Here is an 18,228-nt window from a genome sequence, read left to right as displayed (position 1 = left end):
AAGAGCATGTGTTTAGGAATCACTGGTAGCCACCTCTTTCCAAATGGATCAAAGTTTTTCTTACAAAGAAATCCATTAACTACCTTAAACTGTCCTTTCACATCCTCTGACCGAATTAAGGCAAGCATAATTTGAGATATCGTGGCGTCCTTCTTCTGCTCAGCAGAGAGATCCTGGAGTGCAATGAGACAGTCACTATCTTCATCAAAGTTTGATGGTCTTGCATAGGGTTTCTTGAGAGACAGTCGACATCTTGGTTTTTCTTCCACTTTTGTACACTATGGTAATGTCATACTCTTGAAGACATAGTGCCCACCTGGCGAGTCATCCTGTTGGATCCTTAAGACCAGTCAACCAACAAAGTGAATGATGGTCTGTAACAACTGTGAATGGCCTTCCATAGAGATACTGTCAAAATTTGTGCATGGCCCAGATCACAGCAAGACATCCTCTTTCTGTAGTTGAGTAGTTTCTCTTGGCTTTTGTAAGTGTCCTAGAAGCATAGGCTATAACCTTCTCTTTTCCATCCAAAATTTGCACCAGAACAGCACCGATCCCATACCCGCTGGCATATGTGTGTAGTTCTGTAGGTGCTCTCCCATCGTACAGACCAAGTACAGCGTCAGTCGTCAGAGCTTTTCGCAGCACATCAAAAGAATATTGTTGAGCACCACCCCAGATAAATTTTGCATCAGCTTTTAACAACTCTTGGAGTGGCCTGGCTTTAATACAAAAGTCTTTGATAAAACAACAGTAATAAGAACATAATCTGAGGAAGCTTCTCACATCTCTAATACTTTTAGGAATAGGAAATTCCATTATAGATCTCACCTTTTCTGGGTCTGGTTGCACACCTTCGTTTGACACAAAGTGTCCAAGTATTTTGATTTCTTTTGCCCCAAAGAGACACTTCCTTGGATTAAGTTTCAGTCTGCCTTGTTGGAGACACTTAAGAATGGCCCTCAGTCTTTTTATATGTTCATCAAATGTCTCTGAGAACACTATAATATCATCTAAATAACAAAGACACATCGTCCACTTCAGGTGCCTTAGAAGAATATCCATCACTCATTCAAAAGTTGCTGGCGCATTACACAAACCAAACGGCATTACCTTATATTCATACAGACTCTCAGGGGTGATGAATGCAGTTTTCTCATGATCAGCCTCATCTACTTTGATTTGCCAGTATCCCATGTCCATGTCAATGGTTGAGAAAAACTTAGTGCCCTTCAGACAATCTAGTGTAGTGTCAACTCGTGGAAGAGGGTAAACGTCCTTTTTAGCTATCTTAATTAGCTTCCTGTAATCAACAAAAAAGCACCAACAGCCATCCTCATTCCTGACAAGGACCACTGGCGATGACCATGGCTCTGTGAAGGCTGAATGATGTCATTCTTCTTCATTTTCTCTACCTTGTTGCAAATTATTCGACATTCCATTGCTGACACACAGTATGCTCTCTGGCTTATTATTTGATGGTCTCCAGTGCTAATCCGGTGCTTCACCGTCAATTTGTTTAATTTTCTCTTCACCTGTGGATTGAAGCATTCAGAGAACTCCTGAAGAATGTCAAGTAGTTTCTTCCGTTGTTCCTTAGTGAGATCTGGTGATAGTCAAGCTAGAAGATCTTGTCTCATAGTGGTAGCGCTAATTTCACCCACAGACTCAGCATGGGAGGTTTCTATGGTGCTCAGCTGTTCTTCAATTAACAGCTCAGCGTTTGCTACCCACATGTGTCTCAGAAGGATCTGCAGTTCTCGGCGACAGTTAACTATCCACAATTCACCGAATCTATTCTTAAACGAGACAACAGAGGCTGGAATGTCCAAGTTATTCTTCAGTGGTATGCCTCTCTTACATTCAACTACAAGAACCACGGGTTGATGCATGGCACGACACATGACAGTTAACTTTCTAGCACTGATTGCAGTAATGGTCACTTCATCCAGCACACATAGTCTCCACAAGCTCGGATGCGCATCTTCCTGCCCACAGTATCTCATCTTTTCTAGCATAATCTTCGAGCGCCTGAGAAGCTTTCAGAAAGTCCCATTCGAGAATGACGTTTTGACTACACTCTTGTAAGACAATGAATTCTAAGGGCTATGTATGTCCACTTATACCCACATGATGGTGCATCTTCCTGTAGATTTTACATATTTCGCATTAGCCACCTTCAGCAGAGATGTTTTGCTGTCGATGAATATGGTTTTCTGCAACTGGCAATGGTACTTCTTCGAAATGACTGAATATGATGCTCCACAGCCCAAAAGAGCTTCGGCTTGTTGGCCATCCATGAGGATATTGACATAGTTTCCTATCATTTTTGTAGTGATTGACAGTGGAGGATTTTTCTCTTCAGTAGCCTCGCCTCCAAAGAAGGTTACACCCTTCAGTTTTCCAGGTTGCAGCTGCTAGATGATTGGCTGGAGCTTCTAAACGGTGATGGAGACCTCGATCGGCATGTAGGGGAGAGTCCTCTCTCAAGTGCTAGCTTGCGGCGATGGTGACCTACTTCGTCCTGCACCCACATCTTCTTGTTCATCTTCGTCGTCCCGGAGTTGGCATTGGCTAAGATTGGCCTGTTGTCCTCTGGCACAGACGTCATCAAATATCTGCCACCTTTCTCAACAATAGCACACCATGTGTCCCAGTTGTCCACAGTGGAAACATACTGGTTGGTTATCCTGGGTCCTCCAGACATCAGTCTTCCTTGGTGCCCAAACAGGTTCCTCATGTGGCATTGTAGGAACATAACTCCACCTGGGTCTTGACTTTTTCACCATTTTAAAGGGAAATGAAGGATGAGAGATTGGGTTCAATGTCTGTTCCACTTTCTCCCTTATGATGCTTTGAAGTGTCTTGGTTTTTTGCTCACCGTGCAATCCAAGTGCCTTCTGAACTTTGTCTCTCATTATCTGATAAAAAACACCTGTGGAATCAGTTGCTTTCTCCATCACAGACATTGATACAACATTTGGAAGCCATTCAAACTTCTTGCATGTAATTCTTTTTTGATGCATTGTCTCGATATACTGGCACCATTTTATGAAGTCGTCTGCTGTCGAAACCTCCTTCAGGAGTAGGGCTTGATACATGTCCTCAGCAACACCCTTCATGAGATGTGCGACGTTATCTTCCTCTTCATTCTAGGATCCACTATTTTACACAACTCCAAGACATTTTAAATGTAGGATGCTGTAGTTTCTTCTGGACGCTGTGCTCTGCACTTTAATTTATCTACAGCCTTGCACTTATGTCATTGTGTGTCACTGAAATACTTGCGCAGTTCTGCCTGGAATACTTCCCAGTTCGTGAACTTCTCCTTGTTGTTCTCATACCATTGCTTGGCAGTGCCCTCCAAGTAGGAAAATACGTTAACCAAACACACGGTGTCATCCCACTTGTTAAATTTGGTAATACGCTCACTTGTTTGGATCTTGGCCATCATCACCAGAGAACCCGGAAGGATGTCTCATGTGGTGACACACAGTTGCTGTCATTGTAATATCCTCTTCTTCTGTCTCCAATAGATTGCAGTCTGTTGAATATGGCTCGAACTCAGGTTTCTTGCCACGTAAAAGGTGGCTCTGTCGTGGCCTGATGGGAGCCACTGTGTCGTCAATAATGTGCGCTATCACAAGTTCCAATACCCAGCGCCTCCACCAGAATAATGTCACACAGAATAAGGTATAATTAGATGAATGACAAACACTAACTTGCCTTACCAAAGGTTTATTCAGCACTTGCACATACAAAAGTGCAGAGCAAACTGCCTCTGGCCAGAACACATACAGTATATATAAAGCTACACAACCTTCCCATACAATGATTCTTGACCTTTGTGGATACTTCTAGAATGTACTCAAACCGAATATAGAAATTAAAATTGTATGGTCCAGGTGAGTGTTGAACTCACGACCCTCCATGCAACAGTCTAGGATCATAATCACAACACCACTGAGCTACTCAGCTGCTTCTGTGACAATATTATTCTATAATGTTATTGATTTTTTAAAATGTTAATGGACTCTTGGGTCAACCTGTATATTACACAGAACTTAAATGTGTAGAGAGTGAAATGTTTCCTGATTCTGTGCAAAACACAACCTCATTTCTAACAACAGCAAAAACTATAGAAAAAGGTGGAAACTGCTTATCATGGTATCTAGTGTGATTTCCTTCATGTGATTCTAAAATCAGTCACTAGATGAAGTACCAACAAAAAATTATGTATTCCTAGGTACTTCTTTTTAAATACTTGACTGAGGTATTTGTAAGAGATTTTTGAATTCTAATTGATGGCTTATGTCTGATCTGAATGTAGAGATCAATATGGTGTATTGTGAAATCAATGTCCTGTCTTTAGCTCTTTCGATATTGCCAAGCAAATCCATGATGCCTTTATGCTGAGAGATTAAGCCTAAACCTAATACTATCATTGTTTTTCCTGTAAGTGTGGATTATAGAGCTCCACCACATCAAAACAGGTCTCAGGGACAAATCACACGAGTATCATCATGCTCTGTGCTTTAACACATCTGTTATTGCCAATGCTGAGACAGTTCTTTGGAAAACAGCACAGTCAAATTCCTTCCTTATTTATCTGCCTTTCATTCCATTTTCATTGAGTAGGTTATGCACTGCCACTGACTTCAGTATGAAATATTGTCCTCGTCCGTACAAATTGGGCTCGAATTTCACCCGTGGCTCATGTTTTAAACATATTTTATCTAACTGGGAGCATATTTCACACTGTATTGAGTGGAAGCTCATAATCACACATTTCTACATCTACATCCATATCTATACTCCGCAAGCCACCTTGTGGTGTGTGGCAGAGGGTACTTTGTGTTCTTCTGTCACTTCCCCCATCCCCGTTCCAGATGTAAATGGTTTGTGGAAAGAACAATTATCGGCAAGCATCCATGTGAGCTCACATCTCTCTAATTTTATCTTCATGGTCTTTACATGAGATATACGTGGGAGGAAGCAATATATTTGTTGAATCTTTTAGGAATGTATGGAACTTTAACAGTAAACCACATTGTGATGCAGAACACCTCTCTCGCAATGTCTGCCACTGGAATTGGCCAAGCATCTCCATGATACTTGTGGGCTTTCTAAATGAATCAAGAATGAAATATGCTGCTCTTCTGGAATGAATCCCATGCTGGGAATCTCGGTCAGGCACCTTCTTCCCAGCAGTTAGTTTTATGTGGTCATTCCACTTTAAATTGCTCTGTACACATACCCCTAGATATTTTGTGGAGGTAATTGCTTCCAGCGATTGTTCTGCAGTCATATACTCATACAATAATAGATCTTCCTGCCTACATATATGCAATACATTACTTTTTTATGTTGAGGATCTACTGCCTCTCCCTGCTTCAACTGTCAGTCCCCTACAGGTCTTCCTGCATTTCGCTAAAATTTTCAGCATTGCGATATCTCTGTATATAACAGCATCACTGATGAAAAGCCTCAAATAATTTATGATGTTATCTACTTTGCCATTTATACGCATTGTGAAAAGTAATGAACATGTAACACTTCCTTGGAGTACATCCAAAGTTCATTTTATGACTGAAGACTTCTCTCTATAGAGCATGACATGTTGTGTTCTGTTTACTAGAAACTCTTCAGTCCAGTCACACAGTTAGTCTGAAATTCTGTATGCAGTGCAGAACTGTATCAAATGCCTTACAGAAGTCAAGGAATATGGCACCTACTTGGGTACAAGTGTCTACTGCCTTCAGGGTCTTGTGAACGAACAGAGCGAGCTGGGTTTTACATGACCGTTATTTTTGGAACAAATGTTAATTCCTACAGAGAAGAGTCTCACTCTCCAGAAAAATGTCATAATATGCCAGCATAAAACAGGTTCCACAATTCTACAGCAGATCAACTACACTGAGAATTATCTTACATACAGTTTGTTTGCAAACCCATGTTTACTAGAATGTTTTTACTTCCATTATTGCATACTTCCATTCATGGCAGTTTCTACTAGATGTTTTAGAGAATTTTGCATTTACCAATGGTTTCACCCAGCTGAAGAATTATGAAAAATTAGAACCAACCTTTTCATAATAATTTAATCATCTGCAATCTGCACACAGAAAAAATTGAAGAAATAATGGTATAAATGAATTAACAATAATTCCTTTACTTAAGGAAAAAATTACTTACATTGTATTGAACAACTGCCTGTATTCATCATCACCCTTATTTTCACTAATCAGAATATCTAACTTATCAATGAGCTCAGACTCTACCTGAAGAGGAAGAAAAATAATAAAAATTATCACAGTGTGGAGAATATTGAAAGACATGAACACAGTTTTCTTAAAATTACCACATGAATAAAGTTATAAGATAGCCATAATTAGGTCATTATACTTCAAAGGTGTATAAACACTCACTTGCTTGAAATTTCCTTTTGCTTTTTGTTCACATTCCATCATATCAAAAAATATGTTCAGAGTTGCCTTACGCAGTTCTGCTTCTGGTACCAAGGTTACTTCCAAGAAGGGTCCAACCATTGTTGGAATAAAATTTATTTTGTGCTCTCCTATAACAAAAGAAGTGAGTCTAATTGAGCAAACCTGTTTCCCTTCTGTAATTCATAAAATTAAAAGCAACTGTGTAACAAACATTTTATTGCCTCAACATTTGTATGAACAAAGACACTTCTGAAATTTTTGTATCATCTGAGATAATTCCTTCACTACTGCATCGAGCTGTTAAGACAAACATATATGTAAATAGTAAACTAAGATAGAGGATAGCTAACTTAAATGTTCTGGAGTTAGCAAATTCTCACTTTATATTATGAGACAGCCATATTCTGTTTGTTTTGGAGTGGAATGAAGTGACTATTCATGATAAAAATTAATATAAAACAGTTTTTAGTATCAGCCATATTTTTATTACTATCCACAAAGCATTTTGCAAATTAGCACTCTCATCCAACTGAAATACACATGTAAAAATGAAATGCTTCCATCTGAAAATGAGAGGTGCAAATACCCTAAATATGATGTGAATGTTTATTTAAAAAAAATAACTGTGACAGATACCTGTTTTCCACATTTCAGTGCTATAAAAAGAAAATACTAATCAAAATTCCCAGAATTTTAAATGCATTTAATTTTATAGAATGGTAAAAATGTATTTTATGCAACCCCGTACATCTTGACTTTTATGCACTTTACAAGATACCACTGATTTCCCCATTAAATAGCTGAAGTCCATGAGAGGGTGAGTCAAAACAAAATATGTCACCAGAAGTTTCAAAAACTGTCAAATCTCATCCAAATGGAAGACATGGAAGAACAAGCAGTTCTCACACCTCTTACACATCAGACCATCCAAGACAAATGTCAAATTGAATTTGGAAAACTGATGAACAGCTGCAGTCAAATATACTGACAAAGACTAAAACAAGCAAATTTGGCTGTAGTTTCTCAGAGTCTGGCAATCTCCAAAGAGTGGTGGTATTCCACACAAATGAACCACGCCAACTCTACTACGTGATGAGTTCAATGCGGTCTGTAAATCTAAATGATATGACACATTGTGCAACTAAGATCACTTGATAAGCTCTCCTATTTTGATGACCACCACTAAGAAGTTAGATAACAGTTTTACTTTGCATGCCGAAATAGTAAGAGGCATAATCAAATTTATAGCATTCTTTTCATTTATTTCAAATAAAAAATATCATCATCAGTTACAGAAAATTAAGCTTGGATACATCATGAATGTGTATAGGGTATCAGGAAAGATTTGCAAATGAGGCCAAGTTGTTTAACTCTACAAAGTGAAGTTTTGTTGGTAACCCACATAAGCTTTGTTTCTGAAATATGGTGGAACAGTGCAGTTTGTCATCAACTACAGCTAGTGTCCAATTGGTTACCTCTGCCACCAACAGATGGTGCAAGACACCAATCTGTTAATTCACATGGCCCATACATGATGAATAAAACATGGTAACATGCAAATCAAGATGGACATGGTGTTTGAAAGTTGTACTGCCTTAGGAAAAATAAACAGCAATTGTAGCTCATCCCACAGATCTTTCTTTACAGGAAAATATATTCGTAAATGAAATGAAGAAGCTTAATTATTAATATACAAATTATGTACAAAGATGTCAGAGACAGTACAATCAAAACCACAATTGAAATAAGGTGTGCTTTAGTGATATGCTTTCTGTGAGAACAACTTATGAAGACTAAAAGAATAAGTTCTGCCATGCTCCACAATCCAATAAATATCAGAAACTGGATACCGCACATTAATTTCAAGCATCCTAGAAGTGACACCTTCAGAATATAACAGTCTGTCTAACGAAAATGAGGCAGATGGAAAACAAGAAAGTAAAATGTTTATTATTTTAAAAGTAATTGCGATAACTGTTAATACATTTATCGCTCTGTGAGACAAGATGGTTAAGGCCTTCATGGAAAAACGTTTGGAGTTGCCTATGAAATGATGATTGTATTCATGTGTGCACCTCTTCGTCCAAAGAAAATTGACGGTCATGAATATCTTTCTTCAGGATTCCAAAAATATTGAAATTGCATGTGGAGAGATTGGGACAGTACAGAGGATGTGGATGGGCCTACATGTCACTACGGTTGTTTTGAGTGCGCTGCAGAAGTTGCCCTGGGAAGCCCTTAAGCGTCCTCCACAGAGTCCTGACCTCTCCCCATGTGATTTCCATATTTTTGTAGCCCTGAAGAAAGGCATCTGTGGCCATTGATTTCTTCACATGAACAGGGGCAAACACGGGTACAATTAAGGTTCCATAGGCAATTGCAAACATTTATCCATGAAGGCGTTGACAGTGGGATAAATGTACTAACAGCTATAATGATTAGCTGTGACATAATAAACAGTTTACTTACATTTTTCCCATCTGTCTTATTTTCATCTGACTGTCCCTTATATGCAATCCCCTATAACTCAATTATAGCTGCAAAGTGAAATAGGTTACTTTTACATCTGTGTGGGTTGGAAGCACATACAAAAGTTTGTAAGCTGCCTCAAGATCCTTTTCTTTATTGTATTTTTTTTAGACAAAAGTGCTGGCTGACATGAATCTATTAATGATAAATTACATCTGTGTAGAACAAAATTAAGATCAGTCACCTGTTTCTTTTTAGATTTATTGCAGAGCAAGTAGTCATTTGGACACTGTAAAGGATGTTTCAAGTCCTTATTGCCACACTTCAAGATCTGATAGATCATACAAAGATCATGATTTGTTTTGTTAAGAAACAATGGATTTTCAATACATTGTTTATGAATACTGCTCATGGATGAAGTATGCAGTGCAACTCAGTGGCAGTTGTTGGCCTGCTTCTAACCCTTCAGTGTGCTTTAACAGCAGTAGTAACTGTTATTGTATTGTTGTTTACACATGATATTCTGAAACCAGCATGAACTATAAATTGTTTGAGAACACTGGCATGATTATAAGGGTTACTAAAAGTTGTGAGACTTATTTTAATTATGATCTTCCAAAATTCTTACATGTACATCTTTCCAAAGTACTCTCCCCATGACAACAACATAAGGAAAAGATAGATTGCTACTCACCATAAAGATGACATGTTGAGTTGCCAGCAGGCACAATGAAAAGATACCTACACATTAGCTTTTGGCCAAAACCTTCTTCAGAAAAGGAAACACACACATGCATTCATCCAATCAAGCAAGCGAACCTCACACACACATGAATGTCATCTCCGGCAGCTCGGATCAGATCTTACTCTTCCAATGTTCTATGCACCACCACTCATTTCATCTAAAAGACTGAATGGAAGTCTCACAATAGGTTTAGGTACATACCATGACAGTCTCTAAACTGAATCTGCATTTTTTTATGAGTACGGAACCACATTGGAATAAAATGTCTACCTTTGCTCCTTTAATTAATTACTTTGTTTATTATTTTCTGCTGACTATTGCTCACATTCTCGCAGAATACATATTGCTTTATTTAGTCCCATATGCAATCTTCCATGATTAGCAGACCTTCACTGTCAGGGACCCAAAAATAAGCATCAGTTCTTGTTTGTTTTGAATTTCTATTAAAGTACACTTTATGAAGATCTCACAGTTTCATTTTTCATCTTCATATGACTCATTTCTCCTTATGCTTTTCTCACAAAGTCTTTTTCACAGCAATTGCAAAGCTACGCCAGAATTTTCTGTATGTCCCAAATACGATTTCCTTTCAATGCTCCATTCAGTTACAGAAACAATAGTAAAATTTAAATTTACTAAATGAACTAATAACTAACAAAGAAGCTCTTACAAATAACTACCTCCATAGATGAATACTTATTTACTTTATAAATTACACATCCTGTTTATGTATGCCTCTCTCATTTCCTGGTCGTGAGTGACTTTCCATTTTGTCTACTACTTCTCCCATTTCCTCCACCTTTCTAAGTTGTCTGTTCCTTAATTTCTTATGAGAAAATTATTTGTTCTAGGAGAACATAATTCATTTCTAGCAGTTGAAAAGACCTCCACCAGTTACTGTTGTCAAGGTGGATTTCTTTATTAAATATTAAGACAATGATGTATGAAGTTATGTTTTGCTTGCTTAACTGTGTAGAATGAAACAAATTACCATACAATACAGCTCTTGATTCTGTTGGTGATACAAACATCTATGACAATGATAAATGTGTATACAAAAGTAACAGTAATCTTGGGATGAAATACAACACTCTAAGATACAAAAAATTCAGTAACTATTTCTCAATGTACAAATAATTAATAACATAACATTTACTATCTTCCAGCTCTTACCTAAGCTTGACCACATTGAGAGAATCTGAAATCCCATTAGAACTCTCATGTCTCCACACTTTTCTATTATCTTCTCTCTTTTCACTTCACTAAACTTTTCAAGTTGTAGAGATGGTTGTGTTAAAAAGGCAACAGCTAGGTTGAAATAACTGCTCCACAGCTGAAAAGAAAACATACAATTTTTAACAGACTGGAATAAACATGTACAAAATTAAAACTTATTATTTATTTCAGTCAGAGCTGCAAAATCATAAAGGTGAACATGAACAGTTTCTGCTGTCCAAGGCTGTATTGAGAACTATATAGGTTGTTTATAATATACAAATTTTTAGGAAGTCATTCATGACGACAATTGTGGTATGGAAAATGGCAAACAACCAATACAAATTTTAGAATGGCCAAAACCAGTCAAAACCACTTACTCATTTTGCAGTTATGACTGAAATAAAAAATCTATTTTAACTCATTAACAGTTCCTATAACTCTCAAATACAAGGTGTTGGCCACTATAAAGGCTGATATACAAGGAAAATTGGTGTTATCTGCTAATCTTGGGGGAAGGGGGGGGGGGGGGGGTGGGAAGTAGTTTCCAAAGTTATTACAAGCTTTCTCTCACTTCACTATTGAAGATTTTTGTGCACTTTGTAATCAGTAAGCTACACTGAGATGAAGAAGCTTCATGAATGTGATCATTTTATATGTGAATTAGTTAGTTTTATGGTATTCTGATTAATAATAGGTGAGTTGCATCAAAGTAACAATATCACCATAAGTAATTAATCGATTTCTTTCAGCATTACTTGTACATTATTTGATTTTCTGTATGCAATAAGAAGTCATTCTGTGAATGTATTTATCAAATATTCATGTTTTTATGTAGATACAAGTTTATCTAAAAAAAGACGTGTGTGTGTGTGTGTGTGTGTGTGTGTGTGTGTGTGTGTGTGTGTGTGTGTGCGCATGCGCACTTGCTTTTTGTTGTCTGCTAATGCAGAATGCAAGATATGAAACATATATGCAGCAATGTTGGGAAACTGAGGAAAGTAGATACCCTACTGTTTTTCAGTTCAACTGTATAACAAGGAAACTGTGTACTGACATCTATTTGATAATTATAACTTCACCGATTCTCTTTTCCAATTCTTTCCACCTATGTTCTACATCTACAGCTGCATTTGTACTCCACAAATATCTTATCATGTGAGGAGGCTGGCACTTTTGATACCAGTATTGTTTGCCCTCATCCCCACTCCATTCAAAAGTGGTGTGTGGGAAGAATGACTCTCACTATGCCTCTGCATCAGTTCTAATTTCTCTGATTTTCTCATCATGGTCATTTTGTGAGATGTATGGGATGTTGTAGTACGTCAGCTTATTCTTCTTGGATTGTACGATGATGTTCTTAAATGAAATTTCATTTGGTTGCTGTCTCAGTTACAAGTGTATTGCCTGCTAAGCCCCTTAATTGGTTGGAAATTGTGTTCCTTTGTGAGCTCATTGAACAACTTCAACAAATCAGTGATTATTAGCACTCATGTCCCAACAAAAAGACAAATAAAGGAAGGTGTGCATTCACTGATCTAAACACTGGCAGTTGTGGGTGATCATTCCTGCAAGCAACTCTCTGTTCAAATCCTTCTAGCTTTCATCTCATTTCTGGTTTCATATAACTTTTAAAAAATTAAAGGTGTTACACCTTTGTAAAATAAGTAGTATCCATTTGCTTTCCTACAGGACACTCAACGTAACTTTCCACATAGACAATTTTCTTGGTCCAAGGAAAAATGGTTCATGCGTGTAACTCCTATCAGCTACTGGACAAATTATGTTATTCCTCTTAATTCTGGAAGATTCCATAATACATTGCAAAACATTTGCATACTGCATCTGAGCTCTTAGAGAAATTGTATAGTGCTCATCTTTCAGAGAGAGTCCATATGTCCAGTCTGCCATTGATGTGTCAGCACAATAATGCAACAACATTCTTTAATTCTCTTGCTATGTCAAAGGAAATGATGAGAATTTTCAAAAACAACCACTTCACTGGAACAGTATAAAGCTACTGTTTCAACACCTACCAGTGTATCAACTCGTCATCTTCTCACACATTTGTCATGGTGTTTGTCAGATTATTTGCCAAGAGTTTCTAATTTCTAACTATAGGTGATTAGCAATGAATATACCACAAATAGATTACTAATATTATCTCCAATTTTGTGTGCTAAGTGAATGGTATCACTTTGACATCAGATTATACCATAAGTGTATGACTTTTTGTATCACAGTTTTCCTTTCACAAAAGCCAAAAAATAGTTTTAGAATAAGCAAGTGAGGTTTTTTTATTCACTGTCTTGCTATCAGGATATTCACTGAAAAATTATGTGTGTATATGCTGAACATGCCTTGTACAATCATAAAAAAAATGGGTAGCACAGATGTAAGTGTAAGCTAAGAGCAATGAATAGATTACAGGGATTGCATGGTTTGTCTCTGTCCTTTTGCAAATGTTGAAGAACCAATATAATAGCTTGTTCTTCGGCAGTTATGGAAGGATCTCAATATGCGATTGACACATCTGTATGAACTAAAGGAAGAGAACATGAAAACAGACTGAGAGAAAGGAGAAAGAGGCAGTATACTACAAGATTAAGATAATAGAATTATGAAACACATAAGATGAAAATAAATGGTCAACACAACATGGTACAAGAGCTTACTGTTTGTTATTTTTATAAGAAAAAACAATTTCTTACTATTTTCGTAGTCAGACTACCACCCATTGTTACAGTTGTTAATGAAATATTGTACTGAAGAAAATGTAATCTCAGAGCTTGTAGTTATTACACATAACTTCATAATTTTTCACTATTGCTTACAATCAATTTAGCTGAATTCTGAAATACACCCATACCTCATAATTGAGTCACCAGATTACAGAACAAAATTACACTGATAGGACATACATAATAATTATGGTAATCAAATGGAAACATACCTCACTATCAAAGTGGCAACAGCTGTCAAGGAAATTAAATGTCAGTGGCTGTGCTAGTTCACGAAGAGCATTTAGCATAACATTGTTGGCTACCATGCGCATGACAAGCCAATCAGGAGGGAAAACTTCCTGTCGCACTAATAATCGAAATACTAAAAATACTCTAAGCAGGAAGTCCTTCTGAGACTTTCTGTCACTAAGATGCTCCCATAATCTCTTGTAATGAAATTCATCCAACAGCTGCAGCAATCCAACAAGGCAAGACACAAGAGAACCCTGGAGGCACAAAAGAAACAGTTATTAAATAGTATATGTCAAAGGAATCTTACAGTCTTACACACTGACTACAATTTTGAATCTGTATGTTGACAATGCATTCAGTGGGGGCAACATAATCCATCATACAGTTTCAGATAAAAAAAATCCAATTTTATATTCAGAGGCCCTTCTATAATTTATCTAATGCATGTTTCTTGTAATTAAAGCAAAAAACAACTAAAGTCTTTGGAAGAAGAATAAAATCTTCCTTGTATGATTCCAATCAAATTCCTTAACAGAATACCTTCATCTGTATCCTGAAATGTTCAAATGAAACTTAAGCATGGCACTATCAGACATGGACAATTAATTTAGTGGCCTTATTCTGAGTAAACAGTTACAGAAGCGAATGACAAATTGGTGGAGGAGGGGGGGGGGGAGGGGGGGGGGGGCGGGTTACATGCTACAGTGCTGCTGCTTGACTACTGTACCTCTTGCTTGCCACAACAGGAGTCTATTCACAAGTCAATTCAGAAAACTTGTAAATATCTTATACCTGTTTAGATTGCTGCTTTTGGGCAGAAAGACTTGAGCAAAAAATTTTGCATGGAGACAGTGAAAGATACAACGGAAGCAAATTAAAATTTTAGATTGCAACTATAATGTGGATCACATAATATTTTCAGTATAATGTTAATTTACTCTTGTCAAAATTCTGTGAAATGGGCTTAATACCTCCAATAGGACCATGACTAGTGAAGCACTGTAGTACTCAAATCAACCTTCGGGTTGAGGGCAACTTTTTCAATAGTAATCCTCACTTGTAAAATATATGTGTTCTTTCCTTCCACATAACCTATTCTCAGCCAAAGAAGGAACTTGAAATGAAAGCAGACAATTTATAAGTAATTGAGAATGAAGATTGAAACCTTTCACAAAGTATTGTTTCTCTCTGATATAGAACTGTGTGTTTTGATAATGATGCAGAGTTTTAAGAAGTTCCTATAATTTAAGTAAGAACTTAAACTAACAAAGCATATCAAATTAATGATTCAATGGTCACTCACCAAAACTGATGCAGAACGATCTATAATGATGAGAACAGTCTGTATTAGCATTTCCAATGTATTCAGGCACAAAATTTCAACATCATGATGCAAGCAATTATTAACCTGTAATTAAAACTCATAGCAGTTACATTAAATTGAAAGAAGATATCGCATTAGCAAAATACAGTAGATTTTAATGACTTAATAACTTAAACAATAATAACAAAAGTAAAAAAAATATGTGCCAGTCATGTTATTAGTGAAGATGGCTGTAAATAGCTTAATAGTGAGATGGTAGTAGAGTTCTGCAAATCTAATTGATCATTTGGGTACAAATAGACACATAACAGAAAACACCATGATTAGAGAAAATGAAATAATCATTCTAATATATTCTATGACGTATTTGTGTAGTGGTTAATATACAGACAAGTAGCTACTCTACCATGTCAATTAATGAAATCACTGAATTATCACTAGTTAAATGGAATTTGAAAATGTTACATGAATACCTTTCATACATTATTTGTGAAGTAGATGGCAGAAAACACTTCAAAGAAATTCTTGTACATTGTGAATATATAGTTATATCTCTCATATTATATGCTCACTATTATTATGTCACAAATATATAGTTATATCTCTCATATTAAATGCTTACTATTAAAAAGCATATGATAACTACAACCATTCTGTATTGTCCCATATAAGTGCAGAAAACCAGTAAAAATCTCAAAGAGAAAATCATTAAACTAGAAAACAAACATAATTTTTATCATTTTCAATACATATTTTGAAGAAGACGTACCTTTCCTTGTTCCTGAGCTTGTTTTTGCTTGTAAAGGAAGCTAAGTATTTCAGAAAGAATGTCCGTACAGAGACGCAGTTCATCTCTATGAGCTAGGTGATGTCGGAGATGTTTACAGCTGATTGCCAGAAGTAAGTTTCTGGATTCTGCAGCAGTACATAGACATAGTTTCCATTATCAACAATTAACAGTATTATTCTTAAAGTATGCACACAAGCTCACTTGAGAAAAATGTAAGTCAACCCTGATGAAATATTTATAGGATCTTTCAGTGCAACATACCATAGTGTCCTTGAAATAAATAATATTAATAGGCACTGAACACTGATACCTATTGTAACCCTATATATGACATACTACAAATAACCTTAAGGTTAGGCACCACAGCTGAAGAACTTGTATATAATGTGAAAAACAATCAAACAATTTAAAATCAGAGAGGGTAAAATAGTCTGTATTAAACTCAGTGGAAGTTCAAATCTGCAATAGCTGTTTATTGTGTTTTCACTGTATGATAACCAGTTTCATACCCTGGAGGTATGTCTTCAGGTCATGTAAAGCTAATACGTCATGTGTCATTCCTTTGTTGACATGAGAAATGTGTACCAACATAATTAAATATCTGTCAACGATGTAAAACACAACTGACTTGCACAGCTCATCATAAACTCTCACTGCAGCTATACAGGTAGATTATAAATTTTACCCACAGTACACAGTATCCTACTGCAGAATACAGTTTGTGGCACAATAGCAAAAGTCTGGCAACGTATTCCATTACCCACAGAAGGATATTCAGTTTTACAAACGTGTCAAAAATGCACAGTTGGGAACTTACTTTTTAACATTTGCTTGGCTCTTGCATGTTAATATTATACGTTATTCGAAACCAAGTTCCACCAAAACAGTAATTTCTTGAGAATTAAGCCCACAAATTTCCTGTTCAGTGAACGAGGTGGCATTGTAGTATGACACTGGATGTGTATTTGAGAGCATGGTAGTTAAAATCTTCATCTAGCAATCTACATTTTGGATTTTCAGGACTTCCCTACACTGATTAAGGTAGCTGTCAGGATAATTCTGTTATAGTGACATTGCCACTTTTCTTCCTCATGCATTACCAATACAAACTTGAGCTTTGTCTCTAAGAACAATGTTGTCAATGAGAAATCAAACCTTAATTTTCCTTCCATATTTCCTCCAGTTCATTACTTTATCATCATTTTTAACTGATCCTTACACATTTGTCTTTAGATTGGGTCCAAAATGATTTCAACCTGGCCTTGCCATGTTTCATAACTTTCATCACGTTGTTTTCCCTCTGTTCTTCCCCTTATGTCAAGATGAAGTAACTACATTCAGCAAAGAATGAAATTAAAATGACAGATATAGCCCATGTATTAGAGATTCATAAAGCATAATAAGGCATCAAATTCTTGAAGTGATGTTATGGGAATACTTTCAGAAACAACTTTTTTTAATAGTGAACAATTTTTTATTCCAATGAATTTTAATGGAAAAGTCTAACACTTCACTGAAGACACATAGCACACATTTGAAGTTACAAACTTTACCATTAAGAAGGGGTGGAAGTTGAATATCATCATAATAATTGTGTGAGGCACAACAGATGTATGATACATCAAGTTTTATGCAAGTAATTGATTTATAAAACTATATTCTTGTAATATTGTTACTAATGACAGTCGCAGAATGCATTTCTTGGATGACATCTTGTGGAAAAGCACACAACTAAATGAAGAACTAAATATACTTAGTGCAAAATACATGAGAATTTTTTTAATTCTTTAATGTTGTCAGAAATGGAAAACATCCCTTTTTTAAGTACTAGCTTGATCAACTTTCTCTGAACAGTTCAAACTTTAATCTTTTGGTTATAAATGTCTGGCTTGATAAAATTGTCATTTCTAAACATTATTTATCAAAAATAAAAATCCAGTGTATTGTCAAGCCTAAAATATTTACTTACCATCATCAGCAAAGAGTTTACTGGTAACCATATTGCGAATGGCAGTAAGCTTTGCCTGGGTGAGTTGGGGTGAGAGATCCCTTGATGGTAAGCTCTCTAACATCATAGTGGCTAGCTTTGTTACCTCTAATGCTGGTAATACTTGTATTAGCTGCTCAAATACTGCACTGATGCTATGCAAAAGAGCCACCTGGGAATAAATTATTTATGGTTCACAATAATTAAGTATTGCTTAACAAATAATAAAAACACTACCTTTCTCATAATATAACATAGTTTTACACAAATTTAA

General features: G+C 36.3%; 1 protein-coding gene across 1 annotated transcript in view; it reads right to left on the bottom strand.

Moving 5' to 3' along the window:
• LOC124555196 (dedicator of cytokinesis protein 3) overlaps nucleotides 1-18,228 on the bottom strand; it is a 448,693-nt gene that overhangs the window by 85,187 nt on the left and 345,278 nt on the right. The window contains exons 14-20 of the mRNA XM_047129040.1: nucleotides 17,937-18,126; nucleotides 15,947-16,092; nucleotides 15,157-15,261; nucleotides 13,832-14,107; nucleotides 10,837-10,996; nucleotides 6,429-6,577; nucleotides 6,196-6,281 (exon numbers count right to left, since the gene is read on the bottom strand). Of these exons, the coding sequence (XP_046984996.1) occupies nucleotides 6,196-6,281; nucleotides 6,429-6,577; nucleotides 10,837-10,996; nucleotides 13,832-14,107; nucleotides 15,157-15,261; nucleotides 15,947-16,092; nucleotides 17,937-18,126 (1,112 nt within the window). The remainder of the gene's footprint in view (nucleotides 1-6,195; nucleotides 6,282-6,428; nucleotides 6,578-10,836; nucleotides 10,997-13,831; nucleotides 14,108-15,156; nucleotides 15,262-15,946; nucleotides 16,093-17,936; nucleotides 18,127-18,228) is intronic.

The sequence above is a fragment of the Schistocerca americana genome, chromosome X (genome assembly GCF_021461395.2).
Source record: "Schistocerca americana isolate TAMUIC-IGC-003095 chromosome X, iqSchAmer2.1, whole genome shotgun sequence".
In the NCBI taxonomy this organism is placed as follows: Eukaryota; Metazoa; Arthropoda; class Insecta; order Orthoptera; family Acrididae; genus Schistocerca; species Schistocerca americana.
This window is presented reverse-complemented; position numbering and strand designations above follow the sequence as displayed.